General features: G+C 42.5%; 1 protein-coding gene across 1 annotated transcript in view; it reads right to left on the bottom strand.

Annotated features, from left to right (window-relative positions):
* snrnp200 (small nuclear ribonucleoprotein 200 (U5)) overlaps positions 1 to 13,994 on the bottom strand; it is a 76,100-nt gene that overhangs the window by 7,070 nt on the left and 55,036 nt on the right. Inside the window, exons 35-40 of the mRNA XM_039804395.1 lie at positions 13,066 to 13,174; positions 10,499 to 10,688; positions 6,564 to 6,728; positions 5,674 to 5,795; positions 1,476 to 1,619; positions 10 to 186 (exon numbers count right to left, since the gene is read on the bottom strand). Of these exons, the coding sequence (XP_039660329.1) occupies positions 10 to 186; positions 1,476 to 1,619; positions 5,674 to 5,795; positions 6,564 to 6,728; positions 10,499 to 10,688; positions 13,066 to 13,174 (907 nt within the window). The remainder of the gene's footprint in view (positions 1 to 9; positions 187 to 1,475; positions 1,620 to 5,673; positions 5,796 to 6,563; positions 6,729 to 10,498; positions 10,689 to 13,065; positions 13,175 to 13,994) is intronic.

Raw genomic sequence — 13,994 nt, 5'->3', positions numbered from 1 at the left:
CGTCCGTACCTTGTCTGTGCAGCGCTTGATGTGCTCGGAGGTGAAGAAGGGCAGCTGTTTGAGGTACGAGTCCTTGGACCACATCGCCTGGGTGACCATCTGAGCCAGCTCCATCGCTGCCAGAGCCGGACTCAGCCAGCCGTTACTGGACAGCACGTCCACGCAGGCCTGGATCAGCCGCACCGCCTGCAGACACAAACACAGAGCTTAGACAGGCACTGAGACACAACACAGGGCTTAGACACGCACTTAAACACAACACAGGGCTTAGACACGCACTTAAACACAACACAGGGCTTAGACACGCACACAGACACAACACAGGGCTTAGACACGCACTTACACACAACACAGGGCTTAGACACGCACTTAATTAGACATGCACTTAATTAGACATGCACTTAATTAGACATGCACTTAAACACAACACAGTGCTTAGACATGCACTTAATTAGACATGCACTTAAACACAACACAGTGCTTAGACACGCACTGAGACACAACACAGGGCTTAGACACGCACTTACACACAACACAGGGCTTAGACAGGCACTGAGACACAACACAGTGCTTAGACACGCACTTAATTAGACATGCACTTAATTAGACATGCACTTAATTAGACATGCACTTAATTAGACATGCACTTAAACACAACAGTGCTTAGACATGCACTTAATTAGACATGCACTTAATTAGACATGCACTTAATTAGACATGCACTTAATTAGACATGCACTTAATTAGACATGCACTTAAACACAACAGTGCTTAGACATGCACTTAATTAGACATGCACTTAATTAGACATGCACTTAAACACAACACAGTGCTTAGACATGCACTGAGACACAACACAGGGCTTAGACAGGCACTGAGACACAACACAGTGCTTAGACACGCACTTAATTAGACATGCAAATTAGACATGCACTTAATTAGACATGCACTTAATTAGACATGCACTTAAACACAACAGTGCTTAGACATGCACTTAATTAGACATGCACTTAATTAGACATGCACTTAAACACAACACAGTGCTTAGACATGCACTTAATTAGACATGCACTTAATTAGACATGCACTTAATTAGACATGCACTTAATTAGACATGCACTTAAACACAACACAGGGCTTAGACACGCACTTAATTAGACATGCACTTAAACACAACACAGTGCTTAGACATGCACTTAATTAGACATGCACTTAATTAGACATGCACTTAAACACAACACAGGGCTTAGACACGCACTTAATTAGACATGCACTTAAACACAACACAGGGCTTAGACACGCACTGAAACAACACAGGTAAAACACGCACTTAAACACAACACAGGGCTTAGACACGCACTTAAACACAACACAGTGCTTAGACAGGCACTTAATTAGACATGCACTTAAACACAACACAGGTGAAACATGCAGACAGGGATACAGAAAGGCATCGGCCGTAGTTCTCAGCGTACCTTGCTGAGGATGTCCTCGGTGTCCGACTGCAGCTCGGCGCTCAGCTGCATGCGCGAGAGGTGCGCCTGCAGCAGCAGGTTGGTCTTCACGTGCGGGTCGTTGAACTTCGGGTTGTTCAGTTTGTGCGGCACTTTCTGCGCCAACTGAAACACAAAAGAGTAGCAGCGGGGGAATGTAACTAAGTACATTTACTCCAGTATACTGGACTTTAAGTACCAAATGTTGAGGTACTTGTACTTTAACTTGAGTCTTTTCTCTTCATGTTACTTTCTACTTCTACTGCGCTACATTTCAGAGAGAAATATTGGACTTTTTAATCCACTACATTCATCTGTTCCAGCTTTAGTTACTAGTTACTTTAGTTACTCCGCTACATTCATCTGTTCCAGCTTTAGTTACTAGTTACTTTAGTTACTCCGCTACATTCATCTGTTCCAGCTTTAGTTACTAGTTACTTTAGTTACTCCGCTACATTCATCTGTTCCAGCTTTAGTTACTAGTTACTTTAGATACTCCGCTACATTCATCTGTTACAGCTTTAGTTACTAGTTACTTTAGTTACTCCGCTACATTCATCTGTTACAGCTTTAGTTACTAGTTACTTTAGATACTCCGCTACATTCATCTGTTCCAGCTTTAGTTACTAGTTACTTTAGTTACTCCGCTACATTCATCTGTTCCAGCTTTAGTTACTAGTTACTTTAGTTACTCCGCTACATTCATCTGTTCCAGCTTTAGTTACTAGTTACTTTAGTTACTCCGCTACATTCATCTGTTCCAGCTTTAGTTACTAGTTACTTTAGTTACTCGCTACATTCATCTGTTCCAGCTTTAGTTACTAGTTACTTTAGTTACTCCGCACATTCATCTGTTCCAGCTTTAGTTACTAGTTACTTTAGTTACTCCGCTACATTCATCTGTTCCAGCTTTAGTTACTAGTTACTTTAGTTACTCCGCTACATTCATCTGTTCCAGCTTTAGTTACTAGTTACTTTAGTTACTCGCTACATTCATCTGTTCCAGCTTTAGTTACTAGTTACTTTAGTTACTCCGCTACATTCATCTGTTCCAGCTTTAGTTACTAGTTACTTTAGTTACTCTGCTACATTCACCTGTTCCAGCTTTAGTTACTAGTTACTTTAGTTACTCCGCTACATTCATCTGTTCCAGCTTTAGTTACTAGTTACTTTAGTTACTCCGCTACATTCATCTGTTCCAGCTTTAGTTACTAGTTACTTTAGTTACTCCGCTACATTCATCTGTTCCAGCTTTAGTTACTAGTTACTTTAGTTACTCCGCTACATTCATCTGTTCCAGCTTTAGTTACTAGTTACTTTAGTTACTCCGCTACATTCATCTGTTCCAGCTTTAGTTACTAGTTACTTTAGTTACTCCGCTACATTCATCTGTTCCAGCTTTAGTTACTAGTTACTTTATTTACTCCGCTACATTCATCTGTTCCAGCTTTAGTTACTAGTTACTTTAGTTACTCCGCTACATTCATCTGTTCCAGCTTTAGTTACTAGTTACTTTAGTTACTCCGCTACATTCATCTGGTACAGCTTTAGTTACTAGTTGCTTTAGTTACTAGTTACTTTAGTTACTCCGCTACATTCATCTGTTACAGCTTTAGATACTAGTTACTTTAGTTACTCCTCTACATTCATCTGTTCCAGCTTTAGTTACTAGTTACTTTAGTTACTCTGCTACATTCATCTGTTCCAGCTTTAGTTACTAGTTACTTTAGTTACTCCGCTACATTCATCTGTTCCAGCTTTAGTTACTAGTTACTTTAGTTACTCTGCTACATTCATCTGTTCCAGCTTTAGTTACTAGTTACTTTAGTTACTCCGCTACATTCATCTGTTCCAGCTTTAGTTACTAGTTACTTTAGTTACTCTGCTACATTCATCTGTTCCAGCTTTAGTTACTAGTTACTTTAGTTACTCCGCTACATTCATCTGTTCCAGCTTTAGTTACTAGTTACTTTAGTTACTCTGCTACATTCATCTGTTCCAGCTTTAGTTACTAGTTACTTTAGTTACTCTGCTACATTCATCTGTTGTACAGCTTTAGTTACTAGTTAATTTAGTTACTCCGCTACATTCATCTGTTACATATTGTTGTTACTAGTTACTTTAGTTACTTCGCTACATTCATCTGTTCCAGCTTTAGTTACTAGTTACTTTAGTTACTCTGCTACATTCATCTGTTCCAGCTTTAGTTACTAGTTACTTTAGTTATCTCCACATTCATCTGTTCCAGCTTTAGTTACTAGTTACTTTAGTTACTCCGCTACATTAATCTGTTCCAGCTTTAGTTACTAGTTACTTTAGTTACTCCGCTTACATTCATCTGTTACAGCTTTAGTTACTAGTTACTTTAGTTACTCGGCTACATTCATCTGTTCCAGCTTTAGTTACTAGTTACTTTAGTTACTCCGCTACATTCATCTGTTCCAGCTTTAGTTACTAGTTACTTTAGTTACTCCGCTACATTCATCTGGTACAGCTTTAGTTACTAGTTGCTTTAGTTACTAGTTACTTTAGTTACTCCGCTACATTCATCTGTTCCAGCTTTAGTTACTAGTTACTTTATTTACTCCGCTACATTCATCTGTTCCAGTTTTAGTTACTAGTTGCTTTAGTTACTCTGCTACATTCATGTGTTCCAGCTTTAGTTATTAGTTACTTTAGTTACTCCGCTACATTCATCTGTTACAGCTTTAGTTACTAGTTACTTTAGTTACTCCGCTACATTCATCTGTTCCAGCTTTAGTTACTAGTTACTTTAGTTACTCCACATTCATGTGTTCCAGCTTTAGTTATTAGTTACTTTAGTTAATTCCGCTACATTCATCTGTTACAGCTTTAGTTACTAGTTACTTTAGTTACTCCGCTACATTCATCTGTTACAGCTTTAGTTACTAGTTACTTTAGTTACTCCGCTACATTCATCTGTTCCAGCTTTAGTTACTAGTTACTTTAGTTACTCTGCACATTCATCTGTTCCAGCTTTAGTTACTAGTTACTTTAGTTACTCCGCTACATTAAACTGTTCCAGCTTTAGTTACTAGTTACTTTAGTTACTCCGCTACATTCATCTGTTCCAGCTTTAGTTACTAGTTACTTTAATTACTCCGCTACATTCATCTGTTCCAGCTTTAGTTACTAGTTACTTTAGTTACTCCGCTACATTCATCTGTTCCAGCTTTAGTTACTAGTTACTTTAGTTACTCCGCTACATTCATCTGTTCCAGCTTTAGTTATTAGTTACTTTAGTTACTCCGCTACATTCATCTGGTACAGCTTTAGTTACTAGTTACTTTAGTTACTCCACTACATTCATCTGTTACAGCTTTAGTTACTAGTTACTTTAGTTACTCCGCTACATTCATCTGGTACAGCTTTAGTTACTAGTTACTTTAGTTACTCCGCTACATTCATCTGTTACAGCTTTAGTTACTAGTTATTATTATTACCCGCTACATTCATCTGTTACAGCTTTAGTTACTAGTTACTTTAGTTACTCCGCTACATTCATCTGGTACAGCTTTAGTTACTAGTTACTTTAGTTACTCCACTACATTCATCTGTTACAGCTTTAGTTACTAGTTACTTTAGTTACTCCGCTACATTCATCTGGTACAGCTTTAGTTACTAGTTACTTTAGTTACTCCGCTACATTCATCTGTTACAGCTTTAGTTACTAGTTACTTTAGTTACTAGTTACATGTAGTTCATAAAATCTGATGTTTGATTCTAAAGTAAACTAGCCGACAATATAACGGACTACAAGTCTACAGCTGAGATGATGAGACCATTAAACACACAGGTGGTTGGAGAGAAAGAAACAAAGAAGGACAGAAAGAAAGACATAAAAAAAGGTTAAGGACAGAAAGAGAGAAAGGAAAGAAAGGAAAGAAAGAGACAGGAAGAAGGAAAGAAAGAGACAGGAAGAAGGAAAGAAAGAGACAGGAAGACAGGAAGAAGGAAAGAAAGAGACAGGAAGACAGGAAGAAGGAAAGAAAGAGACAGGAAGAAGGAAAGAAAGAGACAGGAAGACAGGAAGAAGGAAAGAAAGAGACAGGAAGAAGGAAAGAAAGAGACAGGAAGACAGGAAGAAGGAAAGAAAGACAGGAAGACAGGAAGGAGGACCCCTGTCGGGACCCTTCCCACGCTGAGTTGTGTGTGTTACCTGTCGGAGGAGCTGGTCCTCGTGGTGCCTGATGGGAATGTTTTTGTACTCGGCAGCGTTAGAGATGATCTCGATTAATCCGCGGATCTTTGTCTTGGCGTTCAGGGACATGCTGAACAACTCTGCCAATCACAACGCAGACAACAAGTCAGCCAATCACAACGCAGACAACAAGACAGCCAATCACAACGCAGACAACAAGTCAGCCAATCACAACGCAGTTTCTTTTTTACACAAAAATAAACATTTAAAGACTTATCGTCTGAAAAAATTTTTTGGTGGACTCAAAAAAAAAAAGGGGAATTGTGTGTGTGTGCCTGTGTCTATGTGTGTGTGTGTGTGTGCCTGCATGAGTGCATGTCTCTGTGTGTGTGTCTGTGTGTGCACGCGTGTGGTTGTGTGTGTGTGCCTGCATGCGTGTCTGTGTGTGTGTGTGTGTGCGTGCGTCTGTCTCTTGTGTGTGTGTGTCTCTGTGTGTGTGTGTGTATGTGTGTCTGTGTGTGTCCGTGTCCCTGTATGTGTTTGTGTGTGTCTGTGTGTGTTTCTGTGTCTCTGTTGGTGTGTTCGTTTGTGTTTCTCTGTGTGTGTGTTTTGTGTGTTTTTCTGTGTCTGTGTGTGTGTGTGTGTGTGTGTGTCCGTGTCCCTGTATGTGTTTGTGTGTGTCTGTGTGTGTGTTTCTGTGTCTCTGTTGGTGTGTGCGTTTGTGTTTCTCTGTGTGTGTGTGTTTGTGTGTTTTTCTGTGTCTCTGTGTGTGTGTGTGTGTGTGTGTGTGTGTGTGTGTGTCTCTCTGTGGGTGTGTGTGGTGTGTTTTAAAAATGCTTTATAAACAAAGTTATTATGATAATTATAATAATAATTCTTATTCGTATGAGAGTGGTTGTGGCTCAGACCGATGGTGGTGTAGTTGATGTAGTAGTAGGCAGCGATCATGCCCAGATTGAGCGGCGCCACGTCCATCTCGTCCTCGATGCTGATGCACTTGGACTGCTCCAGGTCGTGCAGCGTGTGCTCCACCAGCTCCGACAGGTGGTCCGACAGGTGGCGGTGGGACATGCCTGGCACGGGGAACACACACACAACCAAAACCAGAACATTTACCAGCCGGTCCACACATCTGATCCAGTCAAAGTAAAACCACATGGATCCCCCGTTAACATTTAGACGCAACAAATGACATATTCGGCTACAAAAAGCCTGGAAGTCTGATATGAAGGACATGGTTCATATTGTCGCCTCGTCTCGTTGGTGTGAGCAAGTTTCAGCTCGTCTCATCACGAATCTGAACTGGGCTTAAGGGACACTAGTATACCGGTGTATATTTTCGTTATATGAATTTTTGACCGTCCACTTCGCAGCAACGACCGATATGTGGTCCAGTCGCACTATGGCGCCCTACCTCAGCCTTACAGTTCACTTTATAAGTGACCAATGGGTGTTTGCAAACAAGCTACTTTCCTGATGACCATACTGGAGAGTTACTTTGAGCAAAAGTATAATTACTGCAAGTTGCACTACTTTTTGTATTGGTTTTATAAAAAGATGTTTATGAAATTTGCACAGTAAAAGTTTAGTCCTTAGGTTTATTTTTCCCAGCATATGTCGCCGTGGTCTTGATGCTCTCCCTGCTTCGCTCAAGAGCCTGAGTCTGTCCCAGGTTTCTTCCTAAAAAGGGAGTTTTTCCTCACCACTGAATGCGTGTGGTCTAGACCTACTCTATCTGTAAAGTGTCCCGAGATAACGCTTGTCCTGTTTGGATACTATAAATAAAATTGAATTGTATTTTGACTGCAATTGTCTTTGCATTCTGATTCCTCACTTCATTAGAATCATGAGTGGCTCTTCTTTGTAAACAGCATCATTTTCTGGGGCTGTATTACTACTAGTGTGGAATTATTCTACAATATTCACTCATCATGACAGTAAAACAGACCATCCTAAGTCAATCTACTGCACTAATTGCTCTCTCCACAAGGAGAAAATGCTGTGAACACCTGATCATGCATGGAAAAAAATACTGTCATATACCGTGAAACCGTTATACGAAAATACCGTGATATACATGTTTTGGTCACACTAAAGCAGGGGTCATCAACGCGGTGCCCGCGGGCACCAGGTAGCCCCCAAGGACCACATGAGTAGCCCTCAGGCCTGTTCTAAAAATGAACATTTAATATTTATATTATCTGTTTCCCACCTTGTTAAGTCATTGTTGATAATTATTGTTATCTATTATTAATAATCATATTTAACTATTAATAATCATATATAACTATCATTAATCATTAATAATCATATATAACTATTAATAATCATATATAACTATCATTAATCATTAATAATCATATATAACTAAAGGCAAACTGAGCAAATTTGTTATTTCAGAAGAGTATCAAACTGGTAGCCCTTCGTATGACTCACTACCCAGGAAGTAGCTCTCAGTTTAGAAAAGGTTGGTGACCAAGGGGGGTAAGCTTCGCTTCAGAACTCGAACTTCCTACGGCGCCATTTTGACGCTACAAAAAGATCACCTCCCGTTAGCATCCCACTAACTAGCATACATTCTGACGCCACTTTGACAGCGAATAACTTTACATCTGAAGCGTTTAAAGACTCTATTTGTCCGTTGTTTATTTCTAAAGAAACACGACAACGTATAAAAGGCTCCATTACCTTGTACCTCACGTTATGGCTCCGTAGCAGACGCTTTTATAACAATAGGCTAACGATTGGGTCATAACCACGAGACTTACTGTCACACAGTAGAGGAATTACCGTATAGTACAGGAGAAGCTCACAGGCAGTTTGGACTTCCATTATCTGTTTAGGTTTAATGACCTAATGTTAACTAGCATGTTAGTGATCAGTAATTAGCCTGTGCCTATGTTATCTCCTTACATATACCCTCGCTCTCCGTCTCTGTAAGATTGGGAATGATTGAGATTTCTCTCGGCACAGCTACCAGAAGACTTCACACTTTCAGACAGGTTGCTCACGTCACATCTACGTCTCCAAGCTCAGTTGGAGGCTGCTCAGTAACTCAGCCAGCACCGGGAAAGAGACTTCTGATATCCTTCACTGGTCTCCGTCCAGAGACACAAGGCTCTGCTGGTCCATTATATACATACAGTGCCTTGCGAAAGTATTCGGCCCCCTTGAACGTTTCGACCTTTTGCCACATTTCAGGCCTCAAACATAAAGATATAAAACTGTAATTTTTTGTGAAGAATCAACAAGTGGGTCCCAATTATGAAGTGGAACGAAATTCATTGGCTATTTCAAACTTTTTAACAAATAAAAACTGAAAAAGTGGGCGTGCAAAATTATTCAGCCCCTTTACTTTCAGTGCAGCAAACTCTCTCAGAAGTTCAGTGAGGATCTCTGAATGATCCAATGTTGACCTAAATGACTAATGATGATAAATAGAATCCAGCTGTGTGTAATCAAGTCTCCGTATAAATGCACCTGCTCTGTGATAGTCTCAGAGGTCCGTGTAAAGCGCGAGGGCATCATGAAGAACAAGGAACACACCAGGCAGGTCCGAGATACTGTTGTGGAGAAGTTTAAAGCCGGATTGGATACAAAAAGATTTCCCAAGCTTTAAACATCCCAAGGAGCACTGTTGCGCGATAATATTGAAATGGAAGGAGTATCAGACCACTACAAATCTACGAAGACCCGGCCGTCCCTCTAAACTTTCAGCTCATACAATGAGAAGACTGATCAGAGATGCAGCCAAGAGGCCCATGATCACTCTGGATGAACTGCAGAGATCTACAGCTGAGGTGGGAGACTCTGTCCATAGGACAACAATCAGTCGTATACTGCACAAATCTGGCCTTTATGGAAGAGTGGCAAGAAGAAAGCCATTTCTTAAAGATATCCATAAAAGTGTCGTTTAAAGTTTGCCAAAAGCCACCTGGGAGACACACCAAACATGTGGAAGAAGGTGCTGTGGTCAGATGAAACCAAAATCGAACTTTTGGGCAACAATGCAAAACGTTATGTTTGGCGTAAAAGCAACACAGCTCATCACCCTGAACACACCATCCCCACTGTCAAACATGGTGGTGGCAGCATCATGGTTTGGGCCTGCTTTTCTTCTGCAGGGACAGGGAAGATGGTTAAAATTGATGGGAAGATGGATGGAGCCAAATACAGGACCATTCTGGAAGAAAACCTGATGGAGTCGGCAAAGACCTGAGACTGGGGCCGGATTTGTCTTCCAACAAGACAATGATCCAAAACATAAAGGCAAAATCTACAATGGAATGGTTCACAAATAAACATATCCAGGTGTTAGAATGGCCAAGTCAAAGTCCAGACCTGAATCAATCGGAATCTGTGGAAAGAACTGAAAACTGCTGTTCCACCGCTCTCCATCCAACCTCACTGAGCTCGAGCTGTTTTGCAAGGAGGAATGGGCAAAAATGTCAGTCTCTCGATGTGCAAAACTGATAGAGACCTACCCAAGCGACTTACAGCTGTAATCGCGCGCAAAGGTGGCGCTACAAAGTATTAACTTAAGGGGCTGAATAATTTTGCAGCTCAATATTTCAGTTTTTTATTTGTTTAAAAGGTTTGAAATATCCAATAAATTTCGTTCCACTTCATAATTGGGACCCACTTGTTGTTGATTCTTCACAAAGAATTACAGTTTTATATCTTTATGTTTGAGGCCTGAAATGTGGCAAAAGGTCGAAAAGTTCAAGGGGGCCGAATACTTTCGCAAGGCACTGTATATATGTCAAGGTTGGTGACCCCTGCACTAAAGGGACACAGTTTAAAAGGGTTCTCTGGCTTTCCCAGGCGACAGGCCGGGCCTCACCCTGCAGGTTGTAGTAGTTGGGGTTCTGGGTCATGCGGCGGTAGAGGAACGTCCACGTCAGGTAGTCCACGGCGTCCTGCTTGTTCTCCACCGTCTTGGTGACGATCTCGGCGTTGAAGTGGTCGTGGAGGCAGTGGTCCAGGTGAGACTCCACCGGCAGCGGCTCGTACAGGAACTTCTTGAAGAAGTCCTGCAAAGAACAAAAAGGGCAAAGAAAGGTTGTGGTTTCATTCTTAAGAGTGATTTATGGTTGTGCCGAGGCTTCACGCAGAGAAGGTGAGTAGGCTCAAGTTTATACTTGTGTGTTGGTGTGTGTGTGTGTGTGTGAGAGTTAGTGTGTGTGATTGTGTGTGTTAGAGAGTATGAGAGAGATAGTGAGACAGAGTGAGTGAGTGAGTGTGTGTTAGAGAGTGAGACAGAGTGAGTGAGTGAGTTAGTGTGTGCGATTGTGTGTGTTAGAGAGTGTGAGACAGAGTGTGTGAGTGAGTGTGTGTTAGAGAGTGAGACAGTGAGTGAGTGAGTGAGTGAGTGTGTGTTAGAGAGTGAGACAGTGAGTGAGTGTGTGAGTGAGTGAGTGTGTGTTAGAGAGTGAGACAGAGTGAGTGAGTGAGTTAGTGTGTGCGAGTGTGTGTGTTAGAGAGTGTGAGACAGAGTGTGTGAGTGAGTGAGTGTGTGTTAGAGTGTGAGAGAGAGTGAGACAGCGTGAGTGTGAGTGTGTATGTGTGTGAGAGTGAGTGTGTGAGTGAGGGTGTGTGTGTGTGTGTGTGTGTGAGTGAGTGTTAGAAAGAGTGAGAGAGTGCGTTTGTGATTGTGTGGGTGTGTTAGAGAGTGTGTGAGAGAGAGTGAGACAGCAGACAGAGTGAGTGAGTGAGTGAATGAGTGAGTGAGTGAATGAGTGAGACCGAGTGTGTTAGAAAGAGTGAGAGAGTGAGTAACGACTCTATAACTGAATTTAAACGCGGCATCTTCCACGTCTGCCGTTCAGCGCTCCTCTTTTCTTTTCTAAAGGAAGTCCCGGTTCAGGTTCAAGTTATTTTTGCACCAAATTGACAGACGAGTCTACTGAAGGAGAGAGACACAGCGGAGGAGTCTCTACCTTCTTGGAGCCCTGACACATGATAACACAGGGGAGGAGTCTCTACCTTCTTGGAGCCCTGACACATGATAACACAGCGGAGGAGTCCCTACCTTCTTGGAGCCCTGACACATGATAACACAGCGGAGGAGTCCCTACCTTCTTGGAGCCCTGACACATGATAACACAGCGGAGGAGTCTCTACCTTCTTGGAGCCCTGACACATGATAACACAGCGGAGGAGTCCCTACCTTCTTGGAGCCCTGACACATGATAACACAGCGGAGGAGTCTCTACCTTCTTGGAGCCCTGACACATGATAACACAGCGGAGGAGTCTCTACCTTCTTGGAGCCCTGACACATGATAACACAGGGGAGGAGTCTCTACCTTCTTGGAGCCCTGACACATGATAACACAGGGGAGGAGTCTCTACCTTCTTGGAGCCCTGACACATGATAACACAGCGGAGGAGTCTCTACCTTCTTGGAGCCCTGACACATGATAACACAGCGGAGGAGTCCCTACCTTCTTGGAGCCCTGACACATGATAACACAGCGGAGGAGTCCCTACCTTCTTGGAGCCCTGACACATGATAACACAGCGGAGGAGTCTCTACCTTCTTGGAGCCCTGACACATGATAACACAGCGGAGGAGTCTCTACCTTCTTGGAGCCCTGACACATGATAACACAGCGGAGGAGTCTCTACCTTCTTGGAGCCCTGACACATGATAACACAGCGGAGGAGTCCCTACCTTCTTGGAGCCCTGACACATGATAACACAGCGGAGGAGTCCCTACCTTCTTGGAGCCCTGACACATGATAACACAGCGGAGGAGTCCCTACCTTCTTGGAGCCCTGACACATGATAACACAGCGGAGGAGTCTCTACCTTCTTGGAGCCCTGACACATGATAACACAGGGGAGGAGTCTCTACCTTCTTGGAGCCCTGACACATGATAACAACGGGGAGGAGTCTCTACCTTCTTGGAGCCCTGACACATGATAACACAGGGAGGAGTCCCTACCTTCTTGGAGCCCTGACACATGATAACACAGCGGAGGAGTCTCTACCTTCTTGGAGCCCTGACACATGATAACACAGCAGAGGAGTCTCTACCTTCTTGGAGCCCTGACACATGATAACACAGCGGAGGAGTCTCTACCTTCTTGGAGCCCTGACACATGATAACACAGGGGAGGAGTCTCTACCTTCTTGGAGCCCTGACACATGATAACACAGCGGAGGAGTCTCTACCTTCTTGGAGCCCTGACACATGATAACACAGCAGAGGAGTCTCTACCTTCTTGGAGCCCTGACACATGATAACACAGCAGAGGAGTCTCTACCTTCTTGGAGCCCTGACACATGATAACACAGCGGAGGAGTCCCTACCTTCTTGGAGCCCTGACACATGATAACACAGCGGAGGAGTCTCTACCTTCTTGGAGCCCTGACACATGATAACACAGCGGAGGAGTCTCTACCTTCTTGGAGCCCTGACACATGATAACACAGCGGCCCTCGTCATCCAGCATGGGTCTGTTCGCTTTGCCCACCATCTGCAGGACGTCGTAGATCGGATAGTCCACGTACCTGAGAGAGAACAGGAGGAACATTAGATTAGACTCAACTTTACTGTCATTTAGCACAGTACAGGTACAGAGCCAATTAAAGGCAGTTGACATCCAACTAGAAGTGCAAAAGAAGCATTAAAAAAGGACAATTCTGGCGTAAAATGACCCTAAGGGGTTAATAACATACGTGTACCTAGTCGAATGTTCTCTGGGATGTGTTTTCATGCTAATCGAATGCGTCTCTAGCTTTTAACAAGCTACCGCAAAACCGGTGGTTAGCCGCTAACGCTAGCCATCGTGGCAGAGGGTAAATCTCTATTTCTACACCACTAACAAGGCTCAAAATAGCTCCACACTTCCACGGTAGCATAATGAGGGTCCATACATGGAAACACAAGCATTGAGAACTTTGTAAGTGTACAGACAGTTTGTTAAAAAGATAGTTTATAAAAGACACTACTAGGGCTGCCACCTCTTAGTCAATTAGTCGACTAATCGGTCGTTTTAGTCGACTAAGATTTCTTTAGTTAATAAGTCATTTTTTATGCTTATTCGTGCTTAATTACTAATTTCCAAGAAACTTCTGAGCACATTCATGGTAAACACAAGATGTAAAGTGGTGCTTTTGCAGGATTAATTGTGGAGAAACTCAGTTTTACAGATGGTTAATTAACTACATTTATATAGTATATATATATATATAATCGATTAGTCGACAAAATCGTATAAGTGTTAGTCGACTAAGAATTTCTTTAGTCGAGGACAGCCCTAGACAATACCGTTCGTGTTTTCATTCAGGCTCCATCATGAGCAGTCGAATCACGAACGCTGTGCTTGAG

Source organism: Perca fluviatilis, chromosome 6 (genome assembly GCF_010015445.1).
Source record: "Perca fluviatilis chromosome 6, GENO_Pfluv_1.0, whole genome shotgun sequence".
Taxonomy (NCBI): domain Eukaryota; kingdom Metazoa; phylum Chordata; class Actinopteri; order Perciformes; family Percidae; genus Perca; species Perca fluviatilis.
The sequence above is the reverse complement of the archived record's forward strand: the minus strand, read 5'-3'. Positions and strand labels throughout refer to the sequence as shown.